At 49.8% G+C, this 14,200-nt stretch overlaps 1 protein-coding gene across 1 annotated transcript in view; it reads right to left on the reverse strand.

Moving 5' to 3' along the window:
• The window catches only part of LOC309388120 (phospholipid-transporting ATPase ID-like), a 52,239-nt gene that overhangs the window by 35,697 nt on the left and 2,342 nt on the right, over positions 1-14,200 (reverse strand). The window contains exons 2-4 of the mRNA XM_081945155.1: positions 9,596-9,673; positions 446-504; positions 93-206 (exon numbers count right to left, since the gene is read on the reverse strand). Of these exons, the coding sequence (XP_081801281.1) occupies positions 93-206; positions 446-504; positions 9,596-9,673 (251 nt within the window). The remainder of the gene's footprint in view (positions 1-92; positions 207-445; positions 505-9,595; positions 9,674-14,200) is intronic.

Below are 14,200 nucleotides of genomic sequence, written 5' to 3' on the forward strand. Positions count from 1 at the left end.
GTCCCCCCCAGGTGGTGCTCGCTCTTTCCGGTGCCTGGGCCCCCATCCCTGCCCAGGCCCATGCCACAAGGGAGCCCGAAGGGAAGACTCACCTGCAGGATGAGCAAGACAAGGAAGTAGGCATTGGCGACGCGCTGGAATTGCTCGAAGAGGTTGAGAGGCAGAAAGGTGAACAGGTTGTACTTGGAGGTTTTAATGGAGTTTTTCTGTGAAGACGACCGTGAGAAGGGTGAGAGTCAGGAGGCATGACTCACCCCACCCCAGACGAAGCTCTGGAGGGCTGAGTGGGCAAGGACCCCCCCCCCTTCTGAGGGCCTGTGTGGCAAAGAGGAGAGAAAGGGCATTGTCGCCCCCAGCACCCTCTTCCGTCCCACAGACCCTCGGCTCTCCTCTCTCTGCCACAGGGAGGGGAGGGGAGGGGTGGGGGTGGGATCTGGTCACTTACAGCATAATCGAACTGCAGGTTGAAGGACCGATCATTCGCCCGCAGGCACCGCTCCTCCTCTGCAAGGCAAGGGTGGGACTTGGGTGCCAGGACAGGGAGGCCGAGCCAGCGGGTGGCAAGGCTGCACAGGCCCCCACTCCTCTCCTGCCTCTTGGCTGGGGTAGGGGGCATGGAGATGCAACGTTGAGGAGGAGGGTGGGCAGGCAGCCATGTCTCCTCCTAGCCAGCAGCCCTGGCCCACCCAGGAATCCCCACAGAGGGAGGGGGTACTAGGGGTACCAGCCTCTGCAAATCTTGCAGCAAGCTGAATGGCAGTTACATTTAATAAACAAACTAATTAATTAAATAAATAAATATAATTTTAAAAAAACCCACCTTGCCAGCAATGGCGGGATCGCCTGGTGACCTCCCTGGGGAGCAGTGCAAGAGATGTGGGGAGGGCAGGGAGCAGGTGGGGGGATGCCCATTGTGGCAGGGAGGGGTCCCATCGTGGGAGGAAGGTGTTATGCCCCCTGCTCAAGCAATGCTGGGCAGGTCCCTTTGGGGAGGGGGGCAGTTCAGTGTGGGGAATTCTGTTTCCAAGAAGCAATGGAGGTCACAGGAGTCTTGGGGTGTCATTTATGTGCAGGGCCTGGAACAAGGCAATCCCCCACCAATGTAGACCCTCCCCCCAGCAGAGCGACCCTCCCAAGCCCATTGCACAAGCCTCTGGCTAATTATCTCCTAGGACCAGCCTTATGGTTTCTGGACAAAATCTCCCCGATCACTTCTGGAAAAGCTGTGAAGTTAACCTTCAGCTGCTGTACCAGCCTTGAAAACCAAGGGGTGTTGGGGGGGGGGGAATCATGGCATTGCCATGGTGACCAACCAAAGGAGGGAGTCGGGCTCTCTCTCTCAGGGGGCTTCACCCGAACCCTCTACACATACACACACACACACACACACACACACGTTTTCTCAAAATGGTTCACTGCTTAACAAAGGTGAACAAACATTCAGCTGCTTTCTGGGCGTTCTGGGAGACGAGGGACGGATCTGACACATTGATTGGCAGAAGCCTGATGGACCTTTCAAGGGCAAAGATGCTTCCAGGGAGCCTGAGGGAAGAGAATCACCCCAACCTCGCCTGGCTTGCCTGGTTAGTGTGGGTGAATTTGTAAGAGTAATCCAGCCAGCGGAAAGAGTGAAGATTTAGAAAGGAAATCTGACAGGAGACTGAAAGAAGGAAGCAGCTTCCTTTGCCCAAATCAAGAAGCTGCAAGTGCGAGAAGGATGCTGGACACCCTGGAGATTTTCCACGGGGAGTTTGGGGTGGGTCAAAAGCCATGCTCAGACGCCTGCAGACGCTGGTGGGAGGAAGACTGCAAGGGGGGGGGGGGTAGCCAGGGAGGCTGAGGACCCTTCTAGCAGCACGGAGCAGGTGGAGGAGGCAAAGGACGTGCCTGGAGTTGCCCCAATGCCTTGGGAAAGAAAGAAGCCGCGTTCCCATCTCTGGCTTTTGCCTGGCCTGGTGGAGCTGGCCAAAATGGTGCCTGGTGGGGCCGTTTAGTAAAAGAACTTGAGGGTTGTGTCAGGCATTGGCCAGGCTCCTGTGGAGGGGTTGACGGGGGGGGGGGGGGGCTGGGGGGACACGATCCTTCCAAATGATCTGGCAGAGAAGCACAATAAACTTAGAGAGGAATGTTCACATCCAGCTGCTGGGAAGTTGGCCATCCAGTTTTTAGCCAAGAGACAAAAAACCCCACTCTGTTCTGTACTGCCCCATCCCACCCCAATGGTTTGGTTCTCTGCTGGAAGAACATCTGGACAGAGAAAATAGATTTTGGAGGTCTTCTAGTCTACCCCCTGCATGAGCAGGAAATCCTATCCAGCCTCTTCTTAAAAGCCTCCAGTGACGCATCATTCAGAACCTCTGCAGCCAAGTTGTTCCATGGATTAATTGTTTAACTGTGAAGGAAATATCTCCTTAATTCTAGCTCGGATCTCTTCTTGATTACTTTCCATCCGTTGCTTCTTATTTTGCCTTCAGGGGCTTTTAGAGAATAGTGGCCCCCCTCTTCCCTGTGAAGCCTCTCATGCATGGAAAGACAGCTATTGTATCACCCCGAATTCTTCAGAAGAGAAAGCAGCTTCTAGAAACGTGGCTGGGAGGGAGGCAGAGAACTCAGAACCATTGCATCATAGCTTTAAAAAAACTTGGAGCACTGGGGAACTGCCAGAGATCGGGAAAAGATCTGATGTGGTTCCCATCTTCAAAAAAAAAAAAAAAAGTGTGTGTGTGTGGGGGGGGAACAGACCCAGGAAACTACAGACCAATCAGCCTAACATCAATACCTGGGAAGATACTGGGAAGAAAAAGAAAAACAGATCAGTGAGCATCAAGAAACAAAGTTATAACTGGTAAACAGCAGGGATTTGTTAAAAACAGATCATACCAAAGCAATCTTATTTCATACTTTGACAAAGTGACTAAATTAGTAGACCAGCAAAATGCTGTGGACATAGTATTTCAATAAGGCATTTGTTAAAGTAGACCACATCCTACTTCTTGGTAAGTTAGAAAAATGTGGGATAGTTAGCATCAACACCATTTGTAGCTGGCTGACAAACGGTACTCAACGAGTAGTCCTTAATGGTACTACATCCACATGGAGGGAAGTAAGCAGTGGGGTACCACAAGGTTCCATCTTAAGCCCAGTACTTTTCAATATCTTCATAAATGACTCAGATGAGGGAATAGAAGGGGAACTCATCAAATTTGCAGATGATACTAAGCTGGCAGGAATAGCCAATACCCTAGTAAAGTAGAATAAAATATGGATTAAAATATAAGAGTGAAGACGTGGCATAAAAGGGACAGTTAGAAGCTTGCTTAAAGGGAGAGGGAAATGTCATCAGCCTCTAACCACAAGATCTTCCAGCCAACGTCCCTATGTCAAAAGTCCCAACCACAAGGTTCAAATAATGTTTGTTAATGACACGTAGTCCATACCTGTAACAAAAGGAGAAGTAAGACCCCCACCTCCTTATAAGGCTTTTCCCTCAAGGTAACCTACAAGAAATGAGTTAAGTGTTTCCGTGTTACACTGCCTTTGAGAATGTATAAGAACGCTTGCTTCGATAATGAAGGTCGTTCAGAATTTGCAGTGTTAGCCATGTGCTAGCTTTCTGAACCTGGCAGCCAAATAAACTTTTCCTGTATCCTGAGAAGTCTAAAGCCTGTCATTTTCTGCAACACTAGAAGATAGGCTCAGGATCCAAAAATATCTTGACAGATTTGAACAATGGGCCCCACCCAACAAAGTTAAATTTAATTTGGAGAAAAGCAAAGTTCTACACCTGGGGAGAAAAAAAATCAAAGGTACAAGTACAGATTATGTGAATTATGTGGGTCAAAACAGGAACTGTGAGAGGGACCTTGGAGTCCTAGTGGACGATTATTTAAACAAGAGTCAGAAATGTGCAGGGGCAGCCAAGAAAGCTAATGCAATCCTTGGTTGTACAAACAGAGGCTTAGAATCAACATCACGAGAAGTATTAGTACCGTTTCATAAAGCCTTAGTAAGGCCACCCTTGGAATACTGCATCCAATTTTGATATCACATTATAAAAAAGATGACAAGACTTTGAAAAAAAATGCAAAGAAGAGCAACTAAGATGATTAAAGGCCTGAAAACTAAAACATATGAAGAACTGTTGAAGAATTTGGGTTTGGCTAGTCTAGAGAAAAGAAGGACTAGTGGGGACATGATAGCAATATTCCAGTATTTGAGAGGCTGCCATAAAGAGGAGGCAGTCAATTTATTTTCTAAATCACCTGAAGGCAGGACAAGAAACAATGGATGGAGACTAATCAAGGAGAGAAGCAACCTGGAATTAAGGAGAAAGTTCCTAACAGGGAGGACAATTAACAAGTGGAACAGCTTGCCACCAGAAATCACGGGAGCTCCATCACTGGAGGTTTTTTAAACAGAGTCTTGACAGTCACTTATCTGAATTGATATAGGTTCTCCTACTTGAGCAGGGGGCTGGACTAGAAGACCTTCAAGGTCCCTTCCACCTCTAATCTGATTCAGAGGTCTGTTATTGCTGATACACTGTGTGGGTCTTCATCCAACATCAACTTCCAACTGTAATGAGCACAAGGTGGAGGGGGGGGGGCGTGCCCAGAGTCCCCCAATTGTGGTTTCAGTCTCCAGGACCACGCAGGTACTCAGCCCCCACCCCTCCAGGTCACAGGATTTCCTCTCCTTCGAAGTTCCAGGGCTGCCCTGCCTCACTTTTAAACGTAGGAGCAGCAGCCGCTGCAGCCAGGAGAGCAGAGCCCCGGTGGACCCTGGTCGCAGTGAGGCCAGGAAGAGCTCCTCCCCGTGCAAACTCTGCCTCCAGAAGGGGGCCAGGCCTTTCTTAATGCTCCCTAGGCAGAACGGAATTATTATGCTGCTGCTTGTAAGAGTCCCCAAAACAACACGGAGGGTCAGTTGAGCCTCTAAAGAAGATGTCCGGCCACTCTTCCATTTCAGGTGCCAACACCTCTATTGTTGCTCTGGGCATCTCTTCCAGGTCAAGGGCCTCCAGCCTTGGCAACTGCTGGACTTCCACTCCCAGCATTCCTCATGAGTTGAAGGTCTTCTAGGTGGCTTGCAACACTTAAAAAAACCATCAGAGGAGGCAGCCCCACCCCCAAACTTTCTGCAGGGGTTCACAGAAGCTGCTGGTGGGAGAAAAAAGGGGGGATCCAGCCATCTTCACTACCACAATGTCCAGGAAGGGAACCCACTGACCTCCCGGGGATCAAGGCCACTCTCCACAGAGCGGTCAGTCATTAGTCAGGTTTCGCAAGGGCATTGCCCTCCACCGTAAGCCTCTACTAGATCAAGCAACAAGACAGGAAAACACGGAGGCTCACTTCTCCAATACATCAGCAGTTCCCATGCTGGTCCAGCAGCCTCCGTGGCCCCAAAAAACTGGGTCTCTTCAGCTCCCAATAAGCAACAGCCTTCAGCCCACCAGACCATCTCTGGCCAGCATGCTCAGATTCCCTGGTGTCACACACACACACACACACACACACCCAAAGATGGGAGAAGACACATTCAGACTAGCAGAGGAATCAGTCCCAGGATTTTCCTCCTTTTGGTGGCTGGTCCCACCTGGACCTCCCAGGCAAGCACCTGAATAGGCCTGGACCTTTCCCAGCACCGCAGGGGTATAGCATGGATAAATAGAAGGGAGACCCCAATTGCCAGGGAGGGATCAGCCCTCAGTCAGGACCGGACACAGCTGTGGCCTCAGAGCAAGGCCCAAGCACCGCCTGGCCTGCCCCTCGCTAGAGCCCAGGGGTCAAGGGGGGGAGGGAACCCCCACGGAAATACTTGGAAGGAGCTGGCAGCCTCTTTTCTGCCTTGTTTCAGGGGGATTTGGGGGGTTGCAGCTCTCTGACGTGTGTGTGTGTGGGGGGGTTGGGGCCTTTGAGTGGCAGGCTTCAGCCAGACAAGGTGCTGCCAGACTCTTGCCCTAGACAGGCAGGGCTCTCCCTCTTTGGGGGAAGGGGTTGCAAACCACCCAGAAGCTCCACAGCCAAAGGACAAGCCCACCTGCCCCAAGCCAGGGGGAGAGGGACGGTCTGCCCTTTAGGCCAGGGAGCAAGAGGGGTTTTCCAAGCGGGGAAATCTCGCCAATACGCTTGCCTCCAGCGAGACTCCTTGGCTGGGCTCATCCTTTCCAAAATAAAAGCAGGAAACCGACTGGCTGCTCTGGCTGGTGCTGGGGGGGGGGGGGGGGGGGGCAGCAGGAAGCCCTGGGACTGACTCCAAGTGTGGGAAACCACAGAACTGCTGGTTGTTTTGGCCAAGAACCCTCTGGGAGGAAGGCAGGGGGCTGTGGGGGCCAGAGGGGAAGCAGGGAGCCCCCCACCATGTGTTGGCTTCCAAAAGCCTTGGAGGGTCGGGGCTGCACTGAAAGCTGCCCCAGGGGCCTCTTCCTGGGGTCTCTGGCCCAGCTTTGGAGAGGGCCCTTCTGGGCGAGGACATGGGCACCATCTCCCCCAGGGACGCCTAGCAAGGTGGGCCCAAGACAGCCTCTGCCCTCCCTTCCCATGGCACAAATGGGGCCAGAGTACAGCTGGGGGTCCTGATTCCTATCTGCTGACCCTCAGCCTCTTTTGGACAGAGGCCATCTGGGAAGGGCAGACTAGCAGCCTCTCCCCCCTCCATGCTGCGGCCCCTCCCTCTTCCAGGCCAATGAAGGCTCAGGTGGGGTCTTGGAGGGGGCAGAATGGGCCTTTCCTCCCTTGCCCCCCACCTCCCCCTTTCTGCTCACCGCTTCCTGGGGCCAAGCTCTGGGTTCTTGATCTGAGACCCTCTGGAGAGGTCATGCCCAGCCTGCCGCCAGCACCCCAGGCAGTGGAGGCCTTGGGCGGAGGCACCGCATGGTCAGCAGAGCGGCCAGCTGGTTCAGCCCGGAGTGGGCGGGGGGATGGGGCCAGAGGAGCAGCGAGGGGCTGTGGGAGGGAGGGGCTGGAATGTGGGGGAGAATCCGAGGGAGAGTCGGTTGGTGACAGTTGGAGGGAGAGGAGGCTCAGCTGGGAGACGGAGGGTGACGATGCTGCCTGCAAGTGGGTGGCAGGCCCCCCGGGCCCTAAAGGCCCCCAAGGAAGGGGGCAAGGGCCTTTCTGTCAGGGGCCCTTGGGTCACACAAGCCAGGGATTTCCACCTTGGTTTAGCCCACAAAGAAATCCGCTTCCATGGCTGTTGGGCTCTCCCACTTTCCAGCCCCATCCAGGGGCAGGACCAGCTCCTAGCAGGTGCCCCATTCAGAAAGCAGAACGAGGGTCCCGAAAGGAGTAGCCCACCTGGGGAGAGCCCTTACACACTTAGCTTTCTGCAGCAGCTAAACCCCAAAGTGGGACACTTGGCTCGGGTTTGTCTCAGGAGCCTGAGAAATCTGGGATCAGCCAGGAATACCAGCAATGGATCCCTGGGCACACCGGGGTGGGGGTGGGGAGGGGGAGCTGCTTTGCACCAGGGCTTATGTGGTCCCGAATGACTTGTGACCACTTCCTCTCTGCCGGCCTTAAAGGCTGCCCTGGACAAAGCAAAGCGTGACTCAAACAACGTGCTCCTTTCCTGGCTCCCTCCAACACGGCAGGACAAGGAGCCGAGTCCCTGATGCGGAAGGAGCCGGGGGGGGGGAGGGGAGGGCTGGCTGCTGTCCAGGAAGCCCCCAAAGAGGCTTTCCGGGCATTGGCCTGGGCACCCTTTGCATGCGGCTGGCACTGAAATGGATCAGACACTCTGTGGCGGTGCCCTTATTCCTCACAAGCACTCGATTCATGGGTGGGGTCCTATTTTCCGCAAGAGGGAGACGCCCCTCCCCCCACAATCCAGTCCCCCCAGAACTGGGAGCAGTAGGAGTGGTTTCCCCCAACTATTTTCAGTGCATCACCTCACAGTCTGACAGGAAACTCTTCATGTACAAATGTACAAATCCAACTTTCTAGTTGTGCCTCCTGCATTTTGATGGAGGTTTGCAAAAATAAAGAAATAAAACCTCCCACCTCCCCCCAAATGCTTTTGTGGGGTTGGGATCCTTGAGGCAAGACCCTCTGCTGACCTGGTCAATGGATGTGGTGCCCACCCAGCCCCAGGACTGCAGGACCAGCCAAGGAGGAGGAGCTGCCAGCCCCCTCTCTTCCCTGGCATTTGTAGGGGCTGAGCTGGGGGCAAGGAATGGCTACCCTGCAAAGAAGGATTTACCTGCCCGTTTAAGCAACACCTGCGGGCTTCAGGCCACACATGACTTCCCAAATTCCCAGTGGCTCAGCAGCCAGGGGGGAGGGGGAGGGGAGGCCTGAGGCTTTGGGCTCTGCAGAATGTGAGGGAGGCAAGGAGGGCGTCACAGGAGCTCCGCCCCCCTGCCCCACTTGGAGAGCCCAGGAATGGGGCCACACTATGAGCTCCTGCTCCAGAAGCAGCTCAGGAGTCAGCAGTGGTGGTAGCAGTCTGCTTCCCACGAAAAGAAGGCTCCCTATGGAAGGGAGGGGCAGAACAGGGAAGGCCCCCTCTTTTGGGTACCCCCATTGGGGAGGGGGAAGAGGGCTCCCCAGTTCCTGCTTGCAAAATCTAGTTGCAGAGGAGGCCAGGCTGACCCTGACCATCCCTCTGGGAAGCCTTCACACCAGCCCCACAAGGAAGGACGTGGCATCTGGCCCCGAGGGGGCATTCTGCTCCCCTGGACATTTGACCAGAACAGCAGCGGGGTGAGCTGGATCCCCTGGCAAACCTCTGGGTGACTTTGAGCAGAGGCAGAAGGAAGGAACTCGGGGTTACCACTCAGGGTTTGGCCTGGTGCTAGCACGGCCACCGCCCACTGGGAGGAAGGGGGCTCTTGCAGGCGGTCAGGGTGAGCAAAGGTTGCCATCCTCTGCCCGCCCTCGCAGCGTGGAGCAAGTGAACCTGGGAACTGCAAGGGCATTGCCCTGCTCTCCACCTGCTCTGTGGGGCTTCCTCATCGGGTCTTGCAAACTCAAACTCTCCCAGGCCTTGCTGGCCTACAAGGGGCTCATGATCTCTCTGCCCCACCTTGGCTTTCACCTACGCACATGATGCCCAGGGGAAGGGCCCGACTCTGAGCTTCTGGATGATGGAAGACAACGGAGGAATTTCACTGAAGAGGGCCTGACAGAGCATCCTCCCACAGTCCTAATGGAGAGGGCAAAGTCAGAGAAAGAGAAATACTCTGCACACACGCACACACACCATACTCAATGAGTAGTCCTTAATGGTACTACATCTACATGGAGGGAAGCAAGTAGTGGGGTACCACAAGGTTCCGTCTTAGGCCCAGTAGCAATAGACTTATAACCTGCTTTGCAGTGCTTTGCAGCCCCTCTCTAAGTGGTTTATAGAGTCAGCCCATTGCCCCCAACAATCTGGCCCTCACTAAACCCACCTTGGGAGGATGGGGGAATAGAAGGGGAACTCATCGAATCTGCAGAGGATACTAAGCTGTTAGGAATAGCCAACACCCTAGAGGAGAGGCTCAGGATCCAAAGGGATCTGGGCAGACTTGAACCCTGGGCCCTATCTAACAAAGCAAAGGCAGCAGAGGGGATCCTGTGGGGTGGGGGGGAAAGCTCTCTTCACTCACCCTTTGAGGTCTTCCTGTCCACGGATGGCGCAAATAATGGCATCCCGCCAGCAGTCCCCACCAGCGCAGGCTCAGCTCCTGGGTCAGAGAGGAAGGGAGGTTACTGGGGGAATCTTGTGGGTCCTCTTCTCGTGCCGGAGGAAGGAAGCAGACAGTGGTCAACTGGCAGGTCTGATTACGCTGCTACCCGTCTGCCGCCAGCTGGCCAGGCCTGTGTGGAGCAGGTGGCTGGCGCTGGGGCCACTCGAGAGCGGGGTGGGGGGAGGGCTACCTGGCTTGCCTACTCCAGGTGGGGAGAGGGGGAGAGTTTCCTCACCCGTGTGCCAGTCCAGGCCCGCTTGCCAGCAGCAGGCGCAGGAGCTCTTTCTGGGCCAAGAGGGGAACATCCGGCCCTCCAGCCCTCAGGCCCACGGCTGCTGCTTCTGCGACCCCGGTTCTCCCGAGCCCCCCTGCGGGGACACCCACCCACCACGTCCCCTCCCAGCAGCCCTAGGGAAAAGGACCCATTTTGAAGTTTATTTGGCAAGGGAAAAAAACAAGAATAAAACTCAAGTTGCTACAAGATGCTAGAACAAGAGGAGGATGGGGTTTACCTGACTGGGAGTTATATTATCAAGCAAAAAGCCTGATGTGGATTAAGGAGTGGATAACACTAAAAAAAACTCTAGATTATTGAATGTAGAGGGTCATGACTTACTGTTGGGATGGCATGCTTTTTTATGGTATAAGGGAACTAAAGCACATGGTTATTTTAGAAGTCATTATATAAGGGAGGCTTTGCTATTAAATTGGGAAAAGGTTAAAAGATCACATTACTTAAATACGCCAGTCTGGATATCAACCATTGAAGCTTTTTCATATCCAATAATATATAAAAAGGAACAAACAGTTAGATATGTTGAAATATTGAATGCAGAGGGTGAACTCACATCTATCCAAGAGTTGAAACAAGAAGGAATAGAAATGAATTGGCATTCATATGTGCAGATACACTCTAGATATAATGAAGATAGAAAATGAAAAGGTCTTTATAACAAAATGACTGAATTAGATAAAAGTTTAACAGGTACTGATGAAAAAGTAATTAAAAATTATATGGATATTTATTAAAGGTTAAAATACAAGAGGAACAAGTTAAAGAAACTATAATAGCTTGGGGGGGAAATTTTGGGCATGGGATTGATTTAGAGAAATGGCAGAAATTGTGGTTCCAAAATTATAAAATGACAATGTCAACTGCATATAGAGCAAATTTGTATAAGATGTTTTACAGGTGGCATCTACCCCCAACGAGAATTGCAAGAATGTCCAAGGATAAATCCGAAAAGTGTTGGAAATGTCATCAGATACCGGGTTTATATTACCACATGTGGTGGACTTGCATTGAAGCTAAAAGATACTGGACTAAGATTCACATGCGGTTGGAGAAAATGATGCACAAACACATAGATCTTAAATCAGATATTTTTTTATTGGGAGTTATACCAGAAACTTACAATAAAGACTTGAAATATTTGATTATAAAGTTCCAACAGCAGCTAGAATCGTATTTGCAAAAAATTGGAAAAATGAAACAATACCAAAACAGGAGGAAGTTATTCGAAAGATAATGGAATGTGCTGAAATGAGCAAATTGACATTTGAAATTAGAGAACAAGAAGATGAGAGCAATTTTATAAGATATGGGACTTGTTTTATCAGTGGTTGGACAAGAAAGCCTGGAAATGAAAAATGTTTTATGTATGTTTTAATTGAAGGAGATAAGTTTCTACATAGTTTCTTACTTCTACAGAATAAGGTTCTACATTTAGGCAACAAAAACGGAATGCACAGGTACAGTATAGGTGGTACCGTGCTCAATAGTAGTAACTGTGAGAGGGATCTTGGAGTTCTAGTGGACAACCATTTAAATATGAGCCAGCAGTGTGCAGCAGCTGCCAAAAAAGCCAACACAGTTCTAGGCTGCATCAACAGAGGGATAGAATCAAGATCACGTGAAGTGTTAATACCACTTTATAATGCCTTGATAAGGCCACACTTGGAATACTGCATTCAGTTCTGGTCGCCACGATGTAAAAAAGATGTGGAGACTCTAGAAAGAGTGCAGAGAAGAGCAACAAAGATGATTATGGGACTGGAGACTAAAACATATGAAGAACGGTTGCAGGAACTAGGTATGTCTAGCTTAAGAGAAAGAAGGACTAGGGGAGACATGATAGCAGTGTTCCAATGTCTCAGGGGTTGCCACAAAGAAGAGGGAGTCAAGCTATTTTCCAAGGCACCTGTGGACAGAACAAGAGGCAATGGGTGGAAACTAATCAAGGAGAGAAGCAACTTAGAACTGAGGAGAAACTTCCTGACAGTTAGAACAATTAATCAGTGGAACAGCTTGCCTCCAGAAGTTGTGAATGCCCCAACACTGGAAGTCTTTAAGATGTTGGATAGCCATTTGTCTGGAACGGTATAAGGTTTCCTGCCTAGGCAGGGGGTTGGACTAGAAGACCTCCAAGGTCCCTTCCAACTCTACTATTGTATTGTATTGTATTGTAAGTAATAATACAATTATGTTGTTAAATAGATTAATAATGATGCAATGAAAGGCCGACTTACATATGAATTGAATAATTTAGAACATTTTGGTTTAAAATGAAGGATAAAGATAATAATGAATCTGTGTACATTTAATAGACGATTGGTAATATTATGCATAACCCTAGGTAGTGATGTATAATATAAAGATATTTTGTTGTTGATAAATAGTTTAATAAGGAAGTAATGAAAGATTGGTATATTTATAAAGTGAGCATTTAGAATACTTTGTTTAAAAATGAAGGAACAATATTTTTGTTGGAATGTATGATGTACAAGGACAACAATGAACATAAACATACTTAATGGATGATTAGTGGGACTATGCATAATTGAAAGTAGTGACGTATAAACATAAATAGTTGGTAAATTATTTTATATTGTAAAAATAATCAGAATGAGATAAGTGATTACATAAAGGTATGTTGTTATTAAATAGATAATTAAGAATGCAAGGGAATTAGGCTTGCTGAAAGGAAAAAAATATGAACTGTAATTGAACATATGATGTAAAATGAAAGTGAGGTACCTAGTCATATTAGATGGAAAATCTGTGACTGTATATGTAACTGAAAATATGGATGCACAAAGCCTGTAACCAAACGACATGCTGTACGTAATGGATGAGAATTTTTAATGTTGCTTTTTATGTTTAAAAAATCTAAAACAAACAAACAAACAAAAACCACTTTCCCCCCCTTTGCCAATTTACTAAAGTGTCTTTTAAACCTTCCCAACCAACAGAAACCCACAGAGTCTGGGGTTGAACATGGTTCCTGAGACCATCCAGCCCAAGCCCCAGCGCAGAGGTTTCAGGGACAGCCGCTTCGCATAATGCACCACCATACTGTATCCTGTGCTCTGGAGACCATGGCATCGATGATACACCATCCGCCTCCACAATTCCCACTGAAAATCCCAGGCAAGTTTGTCTTTCTGGGGTTGCAAAATTTCCTTGGCCATTTGCCACACAGGAGAAGCCTACAGTTCCAAAGACTGAGGAAGTCCCTTTGGGGAGAGGGGGCGGTATAAAAGTCCAAATAAAGTAAAGTAGGGAAGAAGCTGCATGAGGTCATCTCCAGCCTCAGCTGACATTGATTGATTTCAAATGCTGTTAACAAACTCAAGGATTTCAAGCCCAAACAGAAAAAGAATAGAAAAATGGGATGAGGTCAGGCCACATCAGTTCGCTTTGACTCTGAATATCAACAGCAGGACAGAGAGCAACGAATCTTCCTTAAAGACTCCCCAAGGGAGTCCCCCCGGCCTCACCTGTTCATCTATCTGTCTGTCCACATTCTTTATATTAAACTCACTTTAAGATCAAATGTAACTAATTTTACCTCCTTTAAAGCACCTTCACACTGTTTTACAAGAACGGGACATATGAGCTGGTTGTCCCCAAGGTCACATAAATAGTTAATTTCAATTTCATCACCTCCCTTCAACATCTTCTAGAAATACAAGTGAGCTTCAGAGTCTGAATGGATCCCTCCTGGACACAGCCTCCCCCCCCCCAGGGCAAGAAGCAAGTCCAACTGCCCCAGCGGTTGGAGGCTGGCACCAAAGCCAAAAACATGCCAGGAACCATTTTGGACATGGCTTTAAGTTCTTTAAGCCCTTTTGTGAAGAGCTGCTTACAACACCCCCCAACACCTCCCCCACCCACGTAAGATCTATCAGGTATATTTAGACAGGTGTCACAGTCTATTGCAGGGTGTCCAAACGTGGGAACTTTAAGACTTGTGGACTTCAACTCCTAGAATTCCCCATGAGCAGAAGTGCCAGCCCCAGATCCATGACCCATCGGCCTGAAGTAAACACTTGATTTTCCTAATTTCTCCTCCACCCAACCCCCCAAAACAATCAATGCTAAAAATAAATGGCCAGGGATGAGCCTGAAACGATGGAAAATTGGATCCTCCTTTGACAAGGGATAGCTGTCGTTTCCATGAGAGACTCTGAGGAATGTTTCTGCTAGAAGCTTTAAGAACACTGTAAAAATTCTCACAATTC

The sequence above is a fragment of the Natrix helvetica genome (genome assembly GCF_964273705.1).
Source record: "Natrix helvetica genome assembly, chromosome: 2".
NCBI lineage: Eukaryota > Metazoa > Chordata > Lepidosauria > Squamata > Natricidae > Natrix > Natrix helvetica.